The 24,035-nt window shown below is 39.9% G+C and overlaps 1 protein-coding gene across 4 annotated transcripts in view; it reads left to right on the top strand.

Annotated features, from left to right (window-relative positions):
- The first annotated feature begins 237 nt into the window (after nucleotides 1-237).
- The window catches only part of ADGRG2 (adhesion G protein-coupled receptor G2), a 57,592-nt gene continuing 33,794 nt past the window's right edge, over nucleotides 238-24,035 (top strand). For 2 of the 4 annotated variants that reach the window (XM_075033391.1, XM_075033388.1), the window contains exons 1-3: nucleotides 238-476; nucleotides 9,573-9,691; nucleotides 14,597-15,214. In XM_075033391.1, coding sequence (XP_074889492.1) covers nucleotides 9,574-9,691; nucleotides 14,597-15,214 — 736 coding nt within the window. In that variant the 5' untranslated portion in view covers nucleotides 238-476; nucleotide 9,573. Of the gene's footprint in view, nucleotides 477-1,234; nucleotides 1,290-9,572; nucleotides 9,692-14,596; nucleotides 15,215-24,035 lie in introns of those variants that run through there. The other 2 variants (XM_075033389.1, XM_075033390.1) reach the window with 2 other exon arrangements.

Below are 24,035 nucleotides of genomic sequence, written 5' to 3'. Positions count from 1 at the left end.
CCAAAGTGCCCTGCCGCGCCCGTTTTCTCTCCACCTAGCCGGGACTGCTCGCTGCCTTCAGCCTGCCCCCGCCGGGCCCGCGCTCCCCACGGCGGCCCGGGACGACGCCCGCACCCGCGGGGCCGCCGGCCGGGGAGGCGCCCGCCGCCGCCGCCGCCGCGCCGGGCTCCCTCTCGGCTCCTCACAGCACCGCCCTCGCCTGCCTCCGCCCCCCGGCCGCGTCCAGCGGCTGCCCCAGCTGTCGGGGCCGCCCGCCGCGTCTCCTGCGCCCAGTGCCGAGCGGGCAGGGCGGTGGGGCGGCGGCGCGGGCCGGGCCGTGCCGGGCCGGGCTGGGCGGTCTCCCGGGGCCAGGTGAGCCGGTGCTCGGCTCGCGGGGGCAGGGGCGGCCGGAGGCGGCGGGCTGTCCAGGGCCAGGAGGGACCGGCAACGCAACGCGGGCTGCGAAGGCGGGAGTCGCCCCGCGCTGCCGGGCTGAGGTGAGCGACTCCCGGGGGATGGGCTTTCCCGCCGACCCTCCCCGGAGGGACGGCCGGCGTGAGGGCAGAAGGGTCCGGCGGGAAGCTGCCAGCGAGGCCGGTGGTGGCGGGCTGAGGCGGGCAGGTCGGGCAGCTTCGACCTCCGCAGCCCAGCCCCGCGGCTCCCCCTTACTCCCGTCCCGTCCCGTCCCGTCCCGTCCCGCCCCCTCTCCCCCGCGGATCCCTCCCCTCGAGTGGCACTTGCCTGGCTGAGGGAAGCAGGGCCCGGGGGGGGGCTGAGGGGAGATCCCGCCTGCGAGCGCGGAGCGTGCTGTGGGACCGGGGCGGCGGCCGTTGGTGGCCGTTGGGGGTGGCCGTTGGGGGTGACCGTTGGTGGCCGTTGGGACTCGCGACCGGGCCGGTGCGGGGTGTGAGGCCGCGGGAAGGGGCTGCGGGGGACACGTCCAAAGGAGTTTGTCTGGAGGGGGACTGCTCTTCTTATCGGGTACGTTTCTCCGTGCTGCGGGTGGAAGGGTTTCCTTCTGGTTTCCAGCCTTATTTTAAGCGCTTCATCAACGGTGATATAAAAAAAAAAAAAAAAAAAAAAAAAAAAAAAAAAAAATTTAAATCGGTTTAAAAAGGGAATGATTTTGACTGACGGCGTCGGTGCGGTTTGAATGCGGTTTGCAATGAAGAGCTAGGGCAGCGTCCCGTTCGATTGTATTTCCAGGCTGGGTCAGGTTTTGCTCTCACACGCGTTTTCTGTGGGAATGGGTGCCGAGAATATATTCAGCTCAGAAGTTTTTGCTGCTTGTTTCTCGTACATTCTGCAAGGTAACCTGTATCACCGAAAGTAAAATGTCTTTAGAGTCACCTGTTGTGCACAATAATTGGTTTTGAGGGTTTTTTTGTCTGTTTTTTGTCTTGTCCCTTTACACTGGCTAAGTGTACTGGAAGCATCCTTTCCTGGCTGCGTTTATTTTTGCTTTGCTTTGCAAATACATAGGTTTTGTCATTTATAGGTAGTATTTATAACAGTACTGAACTCTGTTGCTTTTACTGTGTGATTGTCTTGCATTGGTTTACGCGGAAATGTTGAAGAAATGTTTGTAAGCTAGTTCACTAGCCTTCTAAAGGCATGCCTATCCAGCAAATGAAACGTGTGATTGTACAAGCCCAGGCTGGTTTTGACTTACATTAAATCAGTTACAGCAATGCTGAAGACGTGATAGAACGAGCTTTGACATGAGCCAAAATAGAGTTTACAACCTCAGGCATGCAGATCTAAGTGTTATTCAGCCCCAAAGCAAATTAGTTGAGTCTTCAGCTGTGTCACTTGCGCTGAAAAGGTAAAGCTGGCGTTACACGTCCCTACGCAAAACACATTTCATCCTTTTGCTTGCATGGGCTACCAGTCTACACCATCATTAGAAGAGAGCTGCACGAGTTGATACTCCTGTTCTCAAGGTTTAAGATTACAGCTTTAGCCCTTCCTTCCTAAACTGGAAAGTAGAGTTCTGTAACTGTTTGCATGGGGGAAACAAGCAGGATTTGGTCCTCTGCTGTGTGACCAGAAATGTGTTCGTAGAATTAAACTAAAGAACAGAAAATGTGTCTTTGCCTAGGAAGGTCTCCAAGTACTTTTCTTCACTGAGGAAGCACACTTATAAAATTGATAAAGACAATCTCTAAAGTGAAATGCTTTGAAAGAAGATACAGGAAAGAAATTGTGTGTAAACAAAGTTTGCTCAGATATGAATCGGGGCCACAAAATTTTCTGCTTACACTGCAGGCTAGTATGTTATTTCTGCTGTGGCAGTCAGGCACCAAGGGCTACTAATGTTATTAGTATCTTATATTACTTCAGTATCTTAAGGTAGTTCTGTAGATCAGAAGGAGTTTGTGAGCACGTTTTTTCTCTTCAGTGCCTTCCAAATTTAATGCTAAACTTCTATTACCAATACTTCAGCAGAAATTGGCTCAAATAAGAGCCTGCTGGAGAGATAAAGGACTAAATTCCCATTCTCAAGTTAATTGCTCAATTTATACAGTTTTTGTGCTGGAAATGTTTTTAGTCAGGTCTTCCACTAATAACTGTAGAATGTTGGCAGATTGAGAAAGTTCATGAGAGAATAACTGTTGTTAAATTTGGACAATTTTTAGTTCTTAATATGTAACATCATCAGTGGCCTTAGCAAACACAGTATAGCTCTAAAACTGATCACTAGACTTGAGTTTTGGAATTTTATGTTTTCAGTGGAATAGTAGATTAGATTATTTGAAGGCCAAAATTAGGGTAGCTCATACAGTTAATCTTGTTGACTTCAATGGAAGGTTTGGCATGAATAAGGCATGCTATTTGGCCTGAAATGGTAGCTTTCTGATAAATGATAAGTTTAGTGGTATTATCGTATCTAGGTTCCTTTAAAAGCTTTTCTATTTTTTTAGATGCATGGATTTAGAGAATATTAATTCATTGCAGGACACTGGTAGGTGCTACTGAGCTTGTGAACAAGAAAGGAGCAGAGTGAATAAGTTCATGTTTATTAGGTAGGTGCTCATGATTATGAGAGTCTTATTCTTTCCAGTCATAAATTCCTGGTGGATTTACAATTTGGAAAGGATCTATACTTGCTCTATGAAAAGATAGGATTGTGTAACTGTACAGTAATTAATAGGACTTAATTATTTGGGAGTCTTGCATTCCTTTTGTGTCAAAATACCTTTGAAATTTATTGTTGTTCAGGGTGGACAATGGATCCTTTGTAGTTGACATTAAATCAAAGACAAAAAAATGGATCTCAAACTCCTCCCTGCATAAGTCACATGGATTTGTCTCTAGCTGTGAGCTGAAGTTCTTCCATACCACAGGTGCTCAACCTGTGAGTGTTACTTACATTGGCTTCAGGACAGTTTTAATGCAGGTAATATATAATGGAACTGATAAAAGATTTTAGAAGTGTATTTGGCAGCTGAAGTCCCAGCCTCAGCATTTTCTGTTTTTCTTCTATCTCTGAGTGCCATAGCCCAGAAATCTCATTATTTGACACAACAGCTGCTTTTCAGCTAGTGCCTTATTAAAACAGTGATTTTGTTCTTCCATTCTAGGTCCTCTTCTGCTGGCTACTGAAATACAGTGCTCTTAATATCTCAGAGAAAAACTAGTTTGTAACATGATTAACTTATTTTTGTTTGCTTTAAAAGAAAACTGTAAAATGACAGTTTTACTAGATGAGAGAGTGTATGGAAAATAAATAGCTTTATAAAGTTCCCCAATCTACATAAATACTTTTTCACTCTGTGAAATTTAGAGGAAATTACTAGAATTTATCACATTATTTCTGTTTTCTGAAATTTGCATGAGATGAGTACCTCAGGTGATGCCTTAGTTGCCACAAAAGATCAACCACTCACAAATTAAGCACTGTGTATGTTCTAATTTATGGTGTTCCTTAAAGGAATCATGGAATAGTTAAGGCCTAAGAGATCCATCAGTGGGTTTGCCAGAAGTTGTTATGTTTGACAAGATGTGACGCATTTAGAAATTGTAGAACTAGCAAGAAAATGAGTAATGTGAGTATGCTGATTATGGAAACATTATGCACACATAACAAAACCTAACATCTTTTTACTGATGCTTTTGGTGTTTTAAATATTCCCTTAAAAATTCTTTTTCTATTCTTTAGAGAAAAAATTACTGTGGCGCTCTGCCTGGATTTAATAGACATCTGGGCATGCCTGATTGTGAATGTTGCCAAATTGCACGTTTAATTTCTGAGTTCCCAACCAGACTTTGAATATCTTTGTTTCTTTTGCACCAAATTAATTATGGGCATAAGCTGACTGAATGGGTTTCTTATAATACTTGTCACTTCATGTTTTGAAGTCTGGGGGACTTTGTTCCATCATTACTTATTCATAGCATAGTCCAAGTATTCACATAACTTGAATTAAAAAATGCTTTCTTTTTTTTCACCCTTATCTATGTTTCAGCAAGTCAGCATTGTAGTTAGGGTGGTTTATTTGTAAGAAGGCTAATTGCTCTTTTTATAGAGGTGGTGATGGTGAAAGAAGCCATGCGGAGTGTAGTTGTACAGACTAGATTTTCTGAGCTCATACGTTCATGGGGCTGCACACAGAAATGGTACTGGTTTAAATAAATTACTCTGAAGTTGCTTTGAAGTCACCTACTGTCTTGGGTGATGGCCTCCAAGTATTTAAGAATGATTGCTATTGACTGACTTGTTGCAGTTGTATTAGTCTAACGTGAGGTCCAGTTGGAACTTTGCCTCCCCTCTTCCTAACAACTGATTATGGGGCTTGTTCTGGCAGTGGTACCATCTCCTTTCCCTTGTGCTCCATAGACTTTGTACCCTAAGAAGGAGCAGTGCTAAAAGAGGCCCAGAACACTGTTCTGGCATAACACTGTTTCCTAGAATGTCTTAATAGAGGACCCCTAAATATTTACCCCATGTGAAGGCTGAGGTGTCACTGTATTTCCTTAGGCTGTGTAGGGTAGTGATGCCATATTCCTAATCAGAGTTGTAGTGGGACTCTGGAAGATGCTTGCTTCAGTGCATCCATCTGTCAAAACTGATGAGCTTTATTTCTTTGGTACAAACTACTAGTCTTGGTCATTGGGCTGTTGATTAAAACAGCCTGAGGGATTGTTTAAAAGAAAAAAAACAACAAACCAAACTAAAAAACCCTACCAAACAAAAAACCTTCACCAAGTATTGTGCTTCATAGCTTCCAGAGAAATGTTAACGGCTCCAAGAGCAAGATCCAAGAGACCTGTTAAGTCCATAAAGAGAAGCTTAGGATGAAATTGCAATATAATTTCTTTTTTTTAGGGTGCTGCTGTTCAAGCCAAGAGAGTATGGAAAGGGAAGTGGGGAAAGGAGAGTGTAAACTAAGTAGAAACAACTATTCCCCTCCCCCCTCCTTCCTTAAGTAAGATAAAATAAACTCTCATTTTTGAAAAGGAGGGAAATTGAAAGCATGAGCTGAACAGTCATCTTTCTGGTGTGCCTGGCCCTCACTTGATTCCTTACAGCCTGCTTACATTGTTCACTGGTTTGAATATTCCAGCTTCAGAAAAGTCTTTGTCCTTCCCTTTTTCTCTCTGCATCAAATTCAAGTCCTCTTGCCGAATATAAAGGTTTTGCAAAACTTTGTATTTGTCTACTTCTCTGTGCTTATATCTTTGTACACCTTTCCTCATCCCTTTTACATGGCTCAAGGTGCAGGTCTAGCATTCCTTTAACCTTTTGCTATGTGCCAACTCAGTGTAGTCTTTGTTGTACTTCTTTTCTACTTTGCAGAACACTTTTTTTGTTATTCCCCCCACCCTGAAACCTATATACCTCTATACCCCAAAGTGTTATTAATGAAAATAAAAATAACCTCCCTGTAGTTGAAGTAACCAGACTTGTGACAAACATAACTACTTTATTACCTCTCTTACCACTCTTATGCTTCATCAGTACTTTGTAAACTCTTTGAAGTGGAAACCTGCTCGGGTGTTGTCACTGAAAGGCTTTTTAGTTTGCTTTAGGAGATTTAATAGAGAGCGTGGATACTACTGTTGTCTCAAGGGAATACACAATGCAGAAGAGGATTTCCGGGATAGTGTAGAACTTTTATAAGAGCTACAAAGAGGCCTCTTGCTCATCTCCCAGGTGACGGCTGGATATGAGAAGTGAAACATTGCCAAACTGGGTATGAGGGAACAAAAACTTGCTTGAAATTGTAGTGGAGAGCCATCCAATGGCATATTACACTCATTAATCGACTTATACAAACCCTAATGATTAAGCTTACACTTTTACATGAATCTAAGGGGAGATCTGAGTGGAACTGAGGGCAGACCTTGGCTTGCACAGATTGGTATTTGTTAACAAAAAAAAAATATCTTTCTAATACCAGTATCCTGCAGCAGTTGAATGAGTAAACAAAAGAATGGATTTCTCAGGGAATTTTTCCTCCTGTTTATTTCTGTTAAGAACTGAACCAAAGAGCTCTGAGTTTTGCAGAAGACTGATGTCTGTAACTAAGTGGCTTGTTGCTCTCTGTAAGCCATCTTATTAAAAAGTACAACATTTAATATCTTTGAAAACAGTAAAGATTTATGTCAGGAGGATATGTTTGGAAAGTTCTTGAAGTGGCTCCACACATCACCATTGCAGTCTTAGAAAAAGCTGGTGTTCTACATAAAGTGACTATGTGTAGAACACAATATGCCTGTTTTTACAGCCTTTGATAAACACTGGAGAAAATTAATGAAAAACAAGCCATTATCAGACACTAATAATCCTATTACTGTCTTCTGGAAAAACACATTTAAAAAACCCCCATGGAACAACATTTTTAAATCAATGGTGCTACTTCTGCTGTTAAGTCAGTGAATACTGTATGTGCCAAAATTCACAGTGACGTAAGACTTTCCAACATAAGTGTCCACCCTATTACATCTAACTTGCTTCAGTGAAAATTTAAAAATAACAAAAACCTTACTACATTTTGGTTCCAGTCTGGAAAATATAAGGAGTTGATGGAAGAAGTCTACAGTCTTACGTTTCTGAAAGTAATTAAAGACATCAAGTTCTCACACCTGGCCAGTATGATGTTGCTCTTGCTCTTTTCTGCCTTTTATCATCTGGTATAGATTTGAATAATGCAGACTGTCACAGAAGAACAACAGCCAGAAGCTTACTATTCATTATTACCCTCCTCAGCAGTAAATTCTATAGATTTGGGAAATATTTTTATTAAAATGCAAGATTTTAGTAGGTGATAACTACAAAAGTAGGCAGAATGAGCCCCAAAAACTATGGATGACATAACTGTGACTTGAACAAAACAGCTTGAAGCGCAGCAGTAGACAGCATGGTTAGAAGTAAATGATTGATTGCTTCAGGTCATGATTTCCAACGTAAGTTTCTGCTGCCAACAGTTTATGTATTGGCAATGAGAACCTGCTCTGGCTAAAACTTGGCATAAGAGAACTAGTAGCTTTTTAAATTTTAAAGACCACCAGGAAGTATATATATTCAACAGGAACTGCAAAATTTGAATATATTTTTCAGAAAGTGATTTAACGAAGTGCACTACAACACAGAACAGCTACCTTTATGTTTTGCACTTTCTTTGGCTTTAAGCCTATTGAAAATATATCTGCTGTAATACAAGACAAGCAGTGGCTTAAGGTAAGCCCTCTCTCTCTCGATACGTCACCTGTGGGTGCACCCTTGGAAAGCGGAGCTGCACCATGCAGTCCCCCTTGAGCCTGGTTGTGGAGGCACAGACTCCCGTCTCCTCTGCCTTCCAGTTGGATTTGTAACACAAGCCCGGTTTCCTGGGGCACCTCAGAGTCCTTTCACTGTGGATACCTGTGACAGACTAGCTAGCTGAAGGGCTTTAAAAATATCCACTTCAAATAGTGTTACTCATCGTTCAGATGTACAAAGCTGGGTCCACCTGACTAAACATGGTAAAAGCCTGACAGGCCTTGGTTTTAACAGTTTTCTTTGCCTGCTCTTGTAAGTTGCTGTCAAGTTACTGACCTTCATCCCTCTATTCTGTCTGTCCTTCTGCAGAAGGTTCCCTGTCACAGTGTTTGTCTTGGTCAACCTGTTAGATTGCAGTAGCTTCTCCTGCAGAAGCTCTGTGCTTTTGTGTAATTACTGTGTAATTATTGAAAACACTGGCAGCAATGTTGCAGTGCTCTAATTTTTAAAAAGCCTTTACTTTGTTTTCTGTGTTATGTTATTATATGTGTATAATTTATTTGCATGTACATTTAATCAGTTTCCAAAATGGCAATTACGTAGTAACTTCACTGTTTCTCAGTTTATTCCTCTAGCACTTCTCTTGGAGAGTTCAGCCCATAGTAACTGGTTTATGCTAATAAATATTTACATTAATGTGAACGCTTGCAAAAAATACATTTTAACCTTAACACGAATTTACAGGTCCTGAAAGAGTTCACAATTTACAGTCCCTGAAAAGAAGGCAACCTGTTGCAGCCTGATACAGCATGTACAAAAATAGTCTGCGAGCAGTATGAGGGCTAACCAATACACTCACACATGCACCAAACTTGTGATGGTGAAGTTAAACTTCTGATGCCATGAAGAATGCTCTGGTCTACCATAAAGCTGATATATTAAAGATAAACAATACACAAAGTTTACTGCTTTGCATTTGTTTCAAGAATCAATTATAGAATCACTTGTAACTGTGTATCTCTAAACCTTTTTATTTAAGAAATGATGCATGCAAAAAGCACATGAATGTTTCACTGTTTCTTTCAGCATGCAAAATATTCAGAAGATGTATCTTTTTTAAAAAGATCTCTTTTTTAAAAAGTGTATCATTTCATAGAATGTTATTTCTTACAGTTGGAGACATGTTCTTTTTCCACCACCATGTCCTATTGTTCATATTGGGCAGCCATCACTAGGAGGAAATGTGGACAAACCAAGTTTTCATGATACTCTCCATGAACTTGCTGCCCACAGTGTCTTGTGGCATTTCTCATTTCTTTGCAGTAGCTTCTTGCCTTGAGAATGAGATGAGGATCAGTAATCAAACTCTTGCTTCTCCTTAGGAGTTCACAGTGTTGCTATTAAAATGTCAGATGATAGAACCTGTGGGTAGGGGGCTGAAGAGATGCTTTCTATATACTTACTGATATTAACAAAGCTTTTGGATAAGCTCTCCAAGCTTGCTCACTGGCTGCTTTTGGTTTGGGTTTTTTTTTTTTGTGCATATGTGGTTTTTTTTGTTGTCATTTGTTTGTTTTTCAAATGTTGAAAGACTTATTTGTGCAAGGACTCATGGCCATGCTCTGATGTATTTGTGAGTCTCTGGAGAATTAAAGCTTGAGTGGGGTTTTTTTTGTTTTGTTTTTTTTACTTTCAGCAGACAGCTCTTTCTTTCTTGGTGACTTGGCAATATACAGAGTATTTGTGCATTTCTGTACGATATATATCCAATAGTAAAACAGGGTTGAAAAGATTTACACTCTTGGGTTGGAAACGTAATTTGTCATAATATCTGCACACCTGCACTTTTTCTAGTCACTGTGGTTTATTTATTTATTTTTTATTCTAGGATGGTTGCCTGGGGAAAACAGCACTGCTGTTGTGGCAGAATACAGGACATTTTCTTGAGATTCAGGATTGTTCTAGCAGTCCTTTTACTTCATTTGTTCCTGGCTACAGCAGGCACAGGTAAGACAGTATTTTCCTGATTTATCTAGTGTTGGTATTCCAAATAAATAGCATTAGTCTTGATGAATAGGACTTTTGAATATACTCAGAACAGGCAAGTTTCTGCCCTCTTGAAATCAAGAGGAAAAGCTGCCATTAACAAGAAATGAAACAATTGGTGCTTAGCACTTTGGTATACAAACCCTATGTTTACAGTATTTGTTTTCATAAAAAATCATCAGTAGTAACCGCTTTTTGTCTATGGATGAGGAGAGAACGTAAACACAATATGTAATAACAAGACAAATTAGTTGCTTGCTATTTTTATGAACTGGAAGTGTTACCATTTTCAGAATGTGTTGTTAAATCTTTTACACTGCTCTTACACAAACACCACAAGACCCTTTGAGCTTCATTCAGTGCATGTACAAGCATAGAACATCTGCATTGCTCTTGGTTGTGGATCTGAATATGGCTAGGGAAAAGGTAGTAAGGTCTAAAACATGTAACAGAAATTATGTATTTGAATTTGACAGTCTATACTCTTTATATAACTGTAAATGAAAAATAAATTCATAAGGTTCTTGTACAAATTGGGTAACTGACATTGTGATGCTTTTGTATGAGGTACAGTAGCGTCAGCAATTTGTGTTTTATTCATGGCTATTCTGTAAGCTGGCAGATACAAGTCTGTCACTAATCTGGACCTCAACTGACATAGATAACGGTGCTTGTCATTCATAAAACTTCCTTATATCAATAGTGTGTAATACATTCATCATGTTAGTAATGTGCATGGAATATTAAAAAATTAAAAGTGTTTTTCGCCATGTACTTAATGGCTAGTTTTGGAAACTGCTTCCTGTGTTGTGGCATGTTATTTTACTCTAGAAGATCAGAGTTTCTTCCAGTTCAAATGTACTTAGTAAGTATGCCTACTTAATGACATTGTAATAGCAATGAACTTTCATAGGTTTACAGACTAGACTAATTCTGATTCTAATTCTCCAAATGTAGTAATTTTCATAAAATAAAGCTTTTATTGAGACAGAATTTGAGATTCAGGTGATAAAACTAAAATGGTGATATTTTAACCTCATGTACTTTGAATAGTAAAAAGGACAGGGCTGCTCAGCAGATGTGCGGATGTCATACAAGAGTTTTTCCAAGGAAAATTCAACTGCATCTAGAGTTCTGAGGAAGCAAGCAAAGAGGGATTTTGGCTTTCACCTACATTATCACTTGCAAGTGTCAGTCATCCTTCAAGAAAAGCTAAATGGATGCAAGGGTTTATTTATGGTTCCACCCTATTTGTTTGTTTGTTTGTTTGTTTTTTAGGCTGTTAGCACTGTCAGCAGCAACTCTACTCAGTTCTCTCCTCATCTAAGGTGCCAAAGTATGTTTGTGTTCTCCACGAAATATGAAAAGAACTGCCTGTGTTCTTTCCGATATCTAGGGCACTCTGGATAATGTGGCATATTGTCCAAATACAACTGTGAATGAAAAGGAGGGATGAAATGAATTTTGAGGAAACAGTTCTTAGCTTCAGATTTCCAAAACATTCAGCATAATCAAGCGACCTGCATGTAGAAAGTTTGGGGTTTTAAACTTTTTATAAAGAACAGTTATGACCTCTAGGCAGAATACGTTACGGTACAAGGTTCTTGTGATGTCATTTTGATGGACTGTAGCAAGCCAGATGTGTTAAAGGTGGCAAACACTTACATAGAAATTAATGACTATTGTTGTTACTGGTTAAAAGCCAGATTGTGCAAACACATCAACTTGTGACTATTTTTATTTGAGAATACTCAGCTGTATTAATGCTCAACTATACTGATACAGTAGCTATTAGTAATGTAAGGAAAATAACACTGGTGCTTACGTACTGAGAGGATCTGCTCCTGTATGTCTAATTCTTAGTACCTATGGCTGGCTATGTCTTGTAAAGATATCAATTATTACTATCTGAAAATGTTTGGAAAAAGAGATTACATTTTTGGTTTATATTTGCATTACCTTGTCATTCTCAGAATGTTTATTTTAGACGTTTGGAAGTACGTGTATACATTTCAGGATTTCTTTTAGGGCTTAAGACAACATGCTTATTAAGTGGATGCTCTTAGTTTAGTGAGGGTAAAAACCCCAGTTCTTGCATCTATTAGAGATAAATATATTAAGAAGGAACAAATCGCATTTCCGAAAGACATTAAGTGCCTGAGCACAGCAAATGACATTGAAAAGTCAGCCCACAATTACTATTGCATGGAGTTTCCTTGACTCCAAATGGTGATTTTTGCTTATTTTTCTTACTCTGGAGATATTTTGAGCATTCTTTCTACTATATTACCTTTTCTGTGCTGTGGTGATAAAGGTATGTTCGTGGCTAGGTTTCTGAATGTGATTTGTATTGTCTGGATCCAAAGGAACTAATTGTAAGCCAGGAATGCCACAGCCAATTCCAGCTCCTTGGTGCTGTGGTTGAGGGTAGGCCACAGCCCACAAGTGCCATTGCTAGAGAAAATGAGTGATGATTAATAGAACTTCCAAAAGCTTTAACGTAATGTCATCTCCTACTTACATTGCATCCACCCACATATCAAACAGACCTAACCAAGATGATGTTGATAATTAATTTCATACTGTACTGCATGTGTTCCACTTGGAACGGTGAAGGGCGTTTTCTGACTATGGTTATGATTTCCTTTGTGCTTTTTCAGCATTCTTTGGGTAGACAAACCATACAAAATTTTCCAAGCCTTTCTTGTGATAATTCAGATAGTATTGGTATCTATTCTCTTAACTTTGGCACCACTTTTTGGCACCTTTTTTTTTTTTTTTTTTTTGAGTTGTTTAGGGCAAAGTGGGCCAGACCTTCCAGTTTCCAGAAGGGCGGATGTCTCTAAGTAAACTCTTTTGTTAGTTTAAATTAATTCGTCAGGCCTTGTGTACTGATCAACAGCAGTCTTTTTGAATGACACAAACCAGACTAGGAGAATCATCAGCAGGATTGATCACATTTTGCATAATTTCTGTTGGTTACCTGCCTTAAGACTGTTTTCATTTGCACATTTATGTCCACTCTGGCTCCTTTGACAACTTTGTATTGTCAGTTCCCCTAAAGAACGTAACAGGATTAATTCACTATTGGCACATGAACGCTGATTTAATGCTTAACATGAAATCAAAGCTTTGTCAGAATTTGTTCACTTCCAAAACCAAGTCTGCTGATGGTACCTCAAGTTTTCGTTAACATTTTTGGTCAGGAATGGATGTCTCAAAGCTATAGTATGCAACAAGAATAGTTATCAATGACTTTCCATGAAACTGGATTGATGTATTTTGTGTTACGAACTTTTTCTGGTAGCTTGTACCTATCAAGCTGCACTTGGAAGTTAGGAACTTCCTCCGGTTTTTCATTTGCTGCTAGTGAAAAAGAAATTTGAGAGCCCTGTGGTCAAGAGACAGAAAAGTTGAACATTCCTTATTCAGAATTGGCCTGATGAAAGCTGGTGCTCTGGTTGGTTGAGAAGATCACAGAAGAGCTAGCTGTGATCTTGGCAGCTAACTAGGACTGTGAATGTAACCTACCTTGGGGAAAAAAAAACCTGATTCAAGTTGCCTGGAAATTTGTCTTTTCACGGGGGAGCTAATGGAAAAAGCTTTCTTCCTATATTGACTGATCTTTTCCTGCTATCCAGCCCTGACCAATCATGATTAATGACATACCTCCTCTGGAGGGTACATAAAAGTTCTGTATATATTAATAAATAAAAGCCTCCTGAAAGGTGTCAGTAATGTGTTCTCTTGCACTGGGTGAGCATCTAGCAGGCTGTTTCATTTTTCTGTAGTTCCATTTCATGTCCCATAGGAGTCTTCCTTAGTTTGGATTTCTTTTGTTCCTGATGGGTGCACCGTAAAGCAAGCAATTGTGATAATGATTGTGTGATTGGAATGTGCATTTTTCCACAAAATAAGAGTCAGCTCCAAAGAGCTTACATCTACAGCCACAAAAGCCTGTACTTCTGTATTGGGACAATAAGAACTAAACAGTTAGGATCAAGTTCCAGTCTTTGGGGTGTTCCCTGGTACTACGTGTTTTACCAGCATTGGCAGAGCCTGACACCTTGTTTACACCAGTAAATTTACTGTTAGCACCTAAAATTCTATTTACTGTCACAGCTGAACTCTGAGTTGTCACCATCTCAAGTAGATTAGAGATGCGCAGACCAGATGTCTCTGCAAGTAAATGCACTGGTAGAGAACAGGGAGTGGGGGCTGGATGGGATTAACTTTAAAATAAACCAGTGGCTCCAAAGCACATTTTCTGAAAGTTACCTGAACTCATTCTCTTCTAGAATATGGCTGTTTTCTACCTTTCTTGCTGAAACTCTGCCAGTATGCAGCAGAGGATTTAAGAATCTCAGGGTTGGAAAAAAATGGCATGGAGAAGCATGATCTTTTTCAGAGAAGGAGGATGCAAGGCTGGGACATGAGAAGGCAGTAAGGGCTACAGTCCCTTCTTCTAGCTCTGTTTCTGAATTTTATGCAGTATCTATTAAACGCAAAATACCTGTGCAGTCCTAGGAATAGAAACCAGGATCTGTGATTTTTGCCTGATTCTTTTTGCCTCCCACTTGTCATTTGAGTGCTACCGTAGAAAGCTACATGGTCGTCCTTCATCTTGTGTATGAGTTTTACTTCAAAGCTTTTATGAGCAGTTAGGATTTATTGACTGCCTCCAAATTTGCCCCTTCCCCACCACAAAAAAAGCAAAAGAGAAGGATACAAGGTTGTTTCCTAATGTGTTGTTTTGAAAACTCCTAGGTAAATGCTTAGGAACAGTACTATATGGAAGAATAACATTCATGTAGAAGATCCTTTTAAAAACAAAATAATTTTACAAATCACCTTTTCTTTATTTAGATCAGGACGATTTCCTAGGACAGTATAAAGCCATCTTTAAGACTCCATGTGAAGATCCTTGGATTATGTCACCAAGAATTTCTCTGCATCCCTTGAAGGAGTTCATTGTCTGTGTGCACCTCAAGCTATATTCCTCAAATAGTTCCTGGACAGCATATGTATACAATCAAGAAACACCTCACGTGAATCTGTCTGGAAATAAGTATGATCTTGGACTTACAGGAGATCATGGTAAATTGAGGATATGGTTATTTGGAAATCAAATAAATACAACAGCAAGACTTCATGAAAACACTTGGAACCAAATATGTATCCAGTGGAAAAGTGAAGATGAGGAGATGAAACTATTCCTAAATGGAACAAAAAAAGTAAACAAAAAACTAACTGGGAAACTTATTTTCCCTGGAAAAGGGCAGTTCTTACTTGGCTGTTCAAAGCTGCCAGGTACAGCTATGTCATCTAACCTGGGTATGACTGGGGAGCTGTACATGTTCAGAATGTGGGATAAAGCAAGTATAAAGCAATCTCAGGACTGTGAAGATAGTGGTGTTATACGCTGGAGAAAGGAGGATTGGGTCTATAATAAGACAGTAGAAGAGGATAATTCTTTACCATGTGGTAAGTACCATTGCACCCCTGTTTTTAAAATAGTATTTTTGTCAAAAGTTGATGTGAACGTGTCTAACATTTCTCTTCCAGATTTTACAAAGTCTTTGTCTATTAGTCATTTCTAGCTAGATGCTTAATGAGATCATGTGAGGATCTGCAGCTTTCACCAGCTTTTATCCAAATGTAAAAAGCATAGCAGCAGTTCTTCAAAGACTTTCAACTTGCTTCAACATTTGTGTCTGTCTGCTGTCCATGTAATGGTAGTGAGAGCAGGATGCATCCAATCAAAAGTTCTTGGAGGATTAGGGCTTTCTATCAATGTCATCTTAAAATAATTAATTTACACACCTTCTGTTCAGGGAATAAATATACAGGAAAGCATTGCTGGTCCTCATTCTGCATATTTACTGTGCCAGAACTTTAACGAGTGCAACTTTTCACTGCTTCACTGGCACATTACACCATCTTTAGCTGGTATGGTCTACATCTGTAAAGATTACTGGAGGCTCTGATTTCTTCTTGTTTCTATATCGGTAATGTTTTCCTTTATTAAAATGGCCAAATGGTTTTGGCCTAATTGTGGGGGCTTATCTGCTTTTGTTAAAACAGAAGGACTTTGAGTAGTAAGCCTTGAGAAAGATGTGATTTTGCATCCACAAAGAGCATAACTGACAAAGGGCTAAAGCTTGGGAAAGGGCTATGCCTCCTGTGTAGGCACAAAAGGTGAAAAGGAAGTGGTTCATTACAGTCATAATTGTGCCAGAGGACTAGTTTCAGAATTTTTTTATGACCTGTTTGGCATTTTGTGCCTACATAAAACAACAATTGGTAAAATGTTCGGTCAAAGATTACCATGATTTCTGTGATTTCTCCTTTGCTTAACCACTCAAAATCTTTTTGCAGTGTAAGCCATTAACTGGTGTCTCATAGGCACTCCATATTTTAGGCACTTAATGTCACATTATTAGCTTATGTTTCCTTACCTCCCTTTTCCACCTTTCTTTTTGTTGACTCTTCAGATTCTTTTTCTTTTGGTTTTATTATTTATTTTTATAATAATTTTTCAGATTACCAAAAACATATTTAGTTTGTTTCTTAACCATGTGAGGTCTGATAAGGACCAGAATCCCAATTCTGATAAGATTTACACACATGCTTAGCGTTTAAAGGGCATGCTCAGCTTCAACCAAGTAGTTCACTCCCCAGAAGTGGATGGGATTACCTTTGCAGTAGCTACTTATCTTATGCATCTGAAGATTTGTAAGAAAGGACATATCTGACTGCTTCCCAGTTTGTGATTAGGGTTGATCACATTTCTTGGACTAATGGAACTTAGCCATGGCAAACTTTCAGATCTGAGTTAAAGATGCAACTCTTGGTTCTTCCAGTCACACGGTCTTCTGTTTCTCCTCTGCTTGGTGTAGCCATTGTATGCTGAGCAGGTGTAAATACTGCAGGAAGGCCCAAAGAGGGAAGGAGGCCCCACACATTGTGCGTCACTAACCTTCCACTTACATTCCTCAGGTTCCTTTGATAATTCCCCTTTTGCTGAGAATGAGAAGTAGCATAACAGCGGTGATATGGAGAAAGAGTGCCACAGGTTGAATGTATCTCACTTTAAAGATCATCTCCTGGTATTTAAAAATACGTAAGTGAAGACAGATGTGGTCACTGTTCCAAGTGCCAACTTTGGAAAATTTCTTTATCTTGTTCCTTGATGAATGATTCCTGTTTAGCTACATACTTTAATGTGGACAATATGAATGGTATCACTAAAGTCTCTGCATAATCCAAGAAAAAAAGTGCACTAAGTAATACAAAGCTCTGGGTGATTTAAGAGAATACAAAACCAGAAGAAAATAGCTGAGTTTAAAATGCTAAGTGCTTGAAAAGAAATTTTAGTCATCTGTGAGCACCAGCTCTTCAGTTGTCATTTTTACATGGGATATTTGCAAGTTGCCTTTAATAATAACTTGACAACTGGATGAAATGTACTGTTTAAATATTAATCATTTCAGTTACACATTAAGCAGTAACTTTCTTAATCCAAATATAAATATCCAAACTGTTACAGTGTGCATTTACGCAAGGAGCACAGAGATGACGGGATATATTTTACAAATGTCAATGAATATATAAAATAGATGATTTATGGTATAACTGTAAATTAGTATCACTGGCAGTAAAGCACTGTCATCTCTTTTGTGGTATCTGTGCCCTAACTTTTAGCAGGAGTCCAGTACCTGTTGCTTTTGGTTGCATTTTCTTGCATAAATAAAATTCAGTGTTTATATTGTGGCATTTTAGATTTTTCTAAACTGTCCTGTCTGACCTTCAAGATTAAGGTGCTGCCCACTCTTTTCCATGTATTCTTTTTCATTCCCAATATTGCTGAGCCTGCTATTGGTGTTGCTGGAGGAGGTTTCCAGGTTTCTGGGAACAAAGCAGTTTAATGCTGATGGGAGAAATGGGAAGTGACTGCTGCCCTGTGTGACTATTTTGCCTTTGCATGCTCAAGGAAGAGGAAAACTTCAGTTTGGGCTGTTGTTCTAGTTTGCAGGTGTGGGCAATAGGAGGTATGATTTAGGCTCATGTAATCCCTTTTAAAGATTTCCTGAGCTGTGTGCACTTCTGATGACAGGATCAGCCTTTCTGGAAGGGAGGGTGGAGTCCCAAGGCTTTACTTCCTCAGGCAGAAGGTGGAAATATAGCTGCCACTCATCCAGTCTGCATCCCAGTCTGTTGGGTACCAAAGTTTGGGCTGTATTGTTATGTTTACTGAGTGGATCATGAAAGCTGGAGGTGAAAAAATAAATTATTTGCCCCAATACCATTTTCTTTCTAAAACTGTAAAGACAGAATACTACAGAAACCTCTAGAAGCTCTTAAAGGAAGTAAATGTGACAGGGAAAAAATACCTAACTCTGGAGTGCCTATTTGATGAGTCATGTACCACTTCACTTTGTACCTACTAACAGAATGCATGTTTGACCTTCCCCTTCCTTGCTCTCCTTGCCTCTCTCTTCTGTGATATCAGAGGAAGCAGCTTTTTGGAAATAGGCTTGCCAGAGAAGAGGTGATTTTATTCACCTCAGTATCTAATGTACAGCTTTATACAGACAGAACTATATACAAAGAGATAAAAACTCTATAACCTAATTTCCTAAAAACCTGTGTAACATCAAAGCTGACTTAAAATATTGCACTTAAATTTTCTGTTAAGGATACTAAAATGAACTGGCCAAAGTGACAGAGCCTGATGTGAACAAGCACTTGCATCGTTTTCTTACATTTGCTTCTGTCCAATAGCCAGTGATAATTCATACTTTCTTCCATGGTGCCACTGCTAAGAGTCAGAGCAGACATGAGGTGTCATGAGAGGCACCAAAACATAAAATTAGGATTGCACTTAGTTTTATCCTATAAACTTATACAATGTGGATCAAAATCTAACTTAGATAAAAAGTCGATATGGGCTAATATCTACAGTGGAACAACTGGGAAGGATTTTTGCGTGTTACTGTTATTAATGCCTTGTGTGACAGGATGGTTCATTTTGGCAGAATGTTTATCCAGCTGAAAGGTTTATCAAATGTTAAAGGGACCCAATCTCTTAATAGAATATAGGGATTTAATTTGAATATGAGAATTGAATGTCTTATTTTTGGTGCCTATTTCTGTAAATAGATGGATTTTAGAACAGTACCATTTTGAAATTTTGCTGTTTGGGCTACTCAGTTTTGTTCATGGGCCAGTCCTGTAAAATGTATTAATGCCAGGCATTTTCATATGGCTGTATCCTAGTAACATTGAATACAAATGGATGGTAGTTGCTGCACAGTACTGGTAACTGATGTAATACATACTGATAACTGTTGCCTGTGAGAATATTTAGAATAGAATTTGTATAGACTAAAAATGCAGTGTGGAATCAACTTTTCGATATAAAATGGTTTTAATTATTTTTTTTTAAGCCAGAAAATGATATTATATATCTATTTGGAATGAAAACTTCCACTTTGGTGTTTCTGATGGAATTTTCTAATGCAAATCAATTCCCCTGCCTGAATCAGTTGAATTTTTGGTGAAAAAACTTTCAGCGCTAAGTTTGCTATCACATCTTACTTAGGAAATCTATTTTTTATTAATTCCTGGTATTTTTGTGTGTATTTGTAACTCAAAACTGATCTTATCAGCAATACACAGTCGTGGTTATCTAATGACATTCTGTGCTGTCAGCCAAGTACTGTGGCATGGGAAGACCATATTACATAGCCACCAAGGTGTCCCTTGGGATTCTTCCATTTGGATTCTGCTGTTGATCTGTTTGTGAGAGCTGACATGGTTCAGGGTACCATTAGTTTGAAAGAATAGTCCTGGGTGATAATACAAACTGTTCTCATTTTTGGCATGTTTTTCAATTAACATAAGTAAAATTTTAGGCACTTCCTTTCATAAACCTGTCATCTAGACCTCCAAACATGTAAGTCCATAAATGTATGTTTTTCTGCCAGTAATGTTGTCTGTCCTTCTACAGATTGCCAGGGCTGTTGCTGCTCCTTCAGTGCGAACTGCCCTTTGCATTCTCTCCCTGTGTTTCCTGGGAGGCAGAGGCCAGCAGGCACAACCCTTCTCGCTGTGCCATCCCTTGCCCCTCCGTGCTGCACAGACTGGGCAGCGTGGGTGTCCATGCGGAGGCTCTAGTTGCCTACAGGTCAAGCTCTTTTTCTTCTTCTCCTATGAAAGCACTCTAGTTGCTGTCTCAGGCTTGCTCAAAGGATGCTTTCTGCAAAAGTTTAAAGGCAGTCATGAAGTGTTAGGTAAAATGTATTAGTCAGCAGCAACACTGTTCCCCTGAGACAGGGGAGCAAGAAACTGCCAGTAACTTAGTTCTTGCACGATGTTGTTATCTGCAGCCAGGTTCTAGCTGCTTCTCACTCCTCCACCCTGGAAAAACTGAACTGCTTCTGGCAGCGTGGGTTGCCTGAAGACAGGTGAATCAGAGAGGGTGTTGCCTTTCCAAAAATTTTAAGAAAGAGCATACTGATCATAAGTTAGATTGGAGGTCGGGAGAAGAAAAGGATATTTTTCATTTTTCAGTTGGAGATAGAACATTGTACGCTGTTCATGATTTAAGTGTTTTTTCTGCATCCTGCGTCTAAGTTACTGAACAAAAGGCATGCTATGAGTGACAATGCCTCTGGTGCAGGGACCAGAACCATCCATCCCATCTTGACCACTGTGTTACAAAGCCTCCTTCTCCCTTTTTTTCCCTTTGACCAAATTGATTTTTGAATTCTGCTTTGCTTGGTAGAACAGCTTCAGCAGGACATGTGGAGACTGTCCCATCCTAAAAGAGCCAGTGGACTGATAGTTAAGATCTATCATGCTAAGGAATGTGTAAGCACAAGGCTATTTTGTACACAGGGCCAGGCACTGGTCTCTCCCAGAGCTACATCAGTTTGTGGACCTAGCCTTAAGTACTGTTATTAATGGATTTAGTCTCCTACCAGACTGGAGCTGCTAAAGTTACACTGGTTCCCATTGTCATACAAAGCTGTTATGGGAAATGAAGGTTGTCACAATGCAAATACTGGTTCCCAGGTAAGCTTTTTGCGGCTGTGGTATGGAGCGATGGCAGGAGTTGCTAGACAGGTTTCATACCAGTGGAACAGTTTCCTCTGCCTATGCAGATGGGATTCTCAAGTCTTGGCTTAGCTAGCTATTTGTCGGAACAGTACAAAGTGATATGAAGACAATAAGGGACTTGCTGCTTTTGTTTCTAATGATGCATGTTAGTGAGAGAAACTGGCGCTTATTTAATGGAGTTGCCTTTTCCTTCAGAAAAAACCAGCTCTTGTGGGGACCTATTGTCTCCCTTGCAGGAGAAGCAAAGAATAACACTGAATAATGTTATTTGCCTATTTCTTTGCTGTTTGGATCATCAGGAATGTTCTCTGTGAGAGAAAATGTAGAAAAGTATTACTGCAATATAAAATGTTTTGGAATAGGATATCAGGTATGTTGACTTGATGATCCTAAACTAACAGTGTTGCAAATAAAAATGCATGGAGCAAATAAAATGAAGTTTCATATACATAAGGATTTTCTTGCTCTTACCGATAGTAAACAACCTAAGGGAAATAAATTTTCTGTTAGCTTGTAACTAGCACACCTTGAGTTATTTTACCTCCCTTTACTTTAGGGGTATTTTAGATTGGACTTTAATCCTTCTCCAAATAAACCCTATTCACTTTCTCTTCTAATTCTTAAACACAGCAGAGGAGGAAGGTTGACAAACATAAGTGAAATTAAATAAAGTATGACAGCCTGTCCTCCTTCCCCGTTTCTGTATGCAAAGGTGATTCTGATGAAAGACTTGGTTAGCGAACTTAGTGCTGCACCTTATCAGTGACAAGTCTCATTCTCACAGATTGTTTCGAGCAACTGTAGGCACCTGAATATTGTGCTATGTGCTATTCACATGTAGGCATGTGAATATGTGAATGGAAGTCATGGTTAGATTAGTGTCCAGAAGAAAGTGCCCCTGAGATTATGCATGCCATCATCACTTGCTGCACTTGCCAGCTCTATATTCATGGCTTGTGTTCAGCTTATTTTGCTCCCTGTACTGCTGGATTTGTTATTAAAAACATTTGGCATTTTTAGAGTTCACTATCTTCTTACTAACCTACAGTACTAAACATGTTAGTGGACAATTTTCTTACCTACCTCAGGATATTACCTGTGTTCTCAAAAATTCACAAAGCAGGTTGAAGGGATATGGAGGATGGGAAATGCAGTTTGTCTACAGTGACTATGCCTAGACTGACTCCTCAAGAGTATGTGAGAAAGACCTTAAGGTCAGATTCCCCAGGCAGATTTTTTTTATTTTTTTGGTGGTCAAAAGCAGCAGTGTGGTGGTCTTTTCTGTGAGATGCTGCATACTTCAAAAGGTGAGTCTCTTCTGAGAATTTAACTTCCTTCAGGGCCTTTTGGTTGGAGACAAGGGCTTTTGCACAAGGTGTTAACCACTTACTAAGACAGACCAGTGGCAGGTAAATTTTTGGAGATGGAATTCACTTCCTGTGGTAGGAAAGCCAGTTTGCCCTCATATGGAAGGATACTTTCTTCTCTAACCGAAAGTCCACTTTATTTTATGTAGAATTGACTCTATTATTTTTATTCACCCATTTACCTTAAAAAACTATTTACTGTTTAAACAACACAGAACAGTTTTATCTGACTACTGCTTCAGTTCTGCATATTATTTAAAGTCACTATGGTATCTTAAGGGTCTTCCCTAAACCCACACTAGGTGTTAAGAAAATAATTTTATAGGTGCCACAATACCTAATCACTGTACAATGTTAAAGTAACAACACTTCTACACAAGAGCTCTAGAACACATACCTTATAGGATCATGTATTTTAACCAGACTTACCATATAGTGAGAAGTCCTAACTTTCCTGAAGATTGACTGTAAAAATTAAAGTTATAGTCAAATTTTCATGATCTGTGAAGTTCATACAGTGCTAGATGTTAAAAAGACCAATTGTATTTCTCTGCAGGCAGAATCCTAGTTGTCTCAAATGAGATGTTTGATGTAACTTGATTTTGTCTTTACTGAAATAGTTTAAATTCAGTAGGCTGATATGTATGAAGGTGTAATTTTTTACTTATACTTTTAACTTAATGGTTGTGTATTATTTTACTCAGAATATTGGCGCTCTCTCTCCCTCCCCTCCCCTGATTTTACATGAGAAAATTTCTAGCCAGGATGCAAATCAACTAAAACTAACAGTTAATTTCAAGGAAAACTCCTAAAAAATTAAACATAGTACAATTAATCTGATTTCCATATATTCATCCTGTCATATTTCAGAGTTGCTGCTTTTAGCTTCATGCAGTGTATGGCATTCAGGAAAAATGAACTGACATTTCTTTACATCTTGTCAAGCTCTCATGCACTCTCTTACTCCTGATCATTGGCCCCAGTATCCCAGCATTGGGGCAAGCAGACAGCAATCTGTTTATCTGGCTGGCAGCTGTAATCTTTATGCATATCTCGCAGCTCACTCAGGAATAGGGACTAGGTGGTTTCTGCCTCTTTTATGTTTTCTGTGACTTCCCCCTCCTGTTCTTGTGGCTGTCCTGCTGCAGAACAGGCTATCTCTTCTGAGTTTTCTTCCTGCATCCCCTCAAGAGGAGCTGCTGCTTCCTTCACCAACTGGGTCAACCTCCACTTCAGTTGTTTCCTCTTGACTGCAGGAGTGTCTGTTATGGTTAGGGTTGTGTCTCTGGTTTAGCCACAGCATCAATTTGTATGTCCTTAGATCCAGAGATGCTCTTGCTCCTTCCAGGGTGTTGGACACAGGCCTGGTAGTCATAGGCCAGGCCCCAACACAGCACCAAAAGTCTCAGTGTCTTTGGTGTAAGCAAGACATCCTTCCTTCAGTCTGCCATTTCAGCAGGATTCCGTGCTTGTTCAGATGTAAACTCCCAGGCCATCAGAGGTGAAAATTGCTCTAGGCAACTTCCCAAATTCTCCCACACACCTTCCTACCTAGGAATTTGCTGCCTCAGAGCACTCTCCTGTGTGTCATCCCCAACTGGTTGGTTACTGGAGGTCCCACAGAGATTTGTACTTGGGTCACTGGATTCAGAGTCTGAGGATGGTCTTGTAGACTACTACTACTACTACTATTTGTAGACTACTAAGGCAAGTGGACCACCATTGATGGAAAAAGGAGAGTGTCCATTATCTGAGGGAATTAGCATTGTTGGAGGTGGTCTACAGCAACCAAAGATCTGGATGATGTCCATTGC

Source organism: Buteo buteo, chromosome 8, assembly GCF_964188355.1.
Source record: "Buteo buteo chromosome 8, bButBut1.hap1.1, whole genome shotgun sequence".
NCBI lineage: Eukaryota > Metazoa > Chordata > Aves > Accipitriformes > Accipitridae > Buteo > Buteo buteo.
This window is presented reverse-complemented; position numbering and strand designations above follow the sequence as displayed.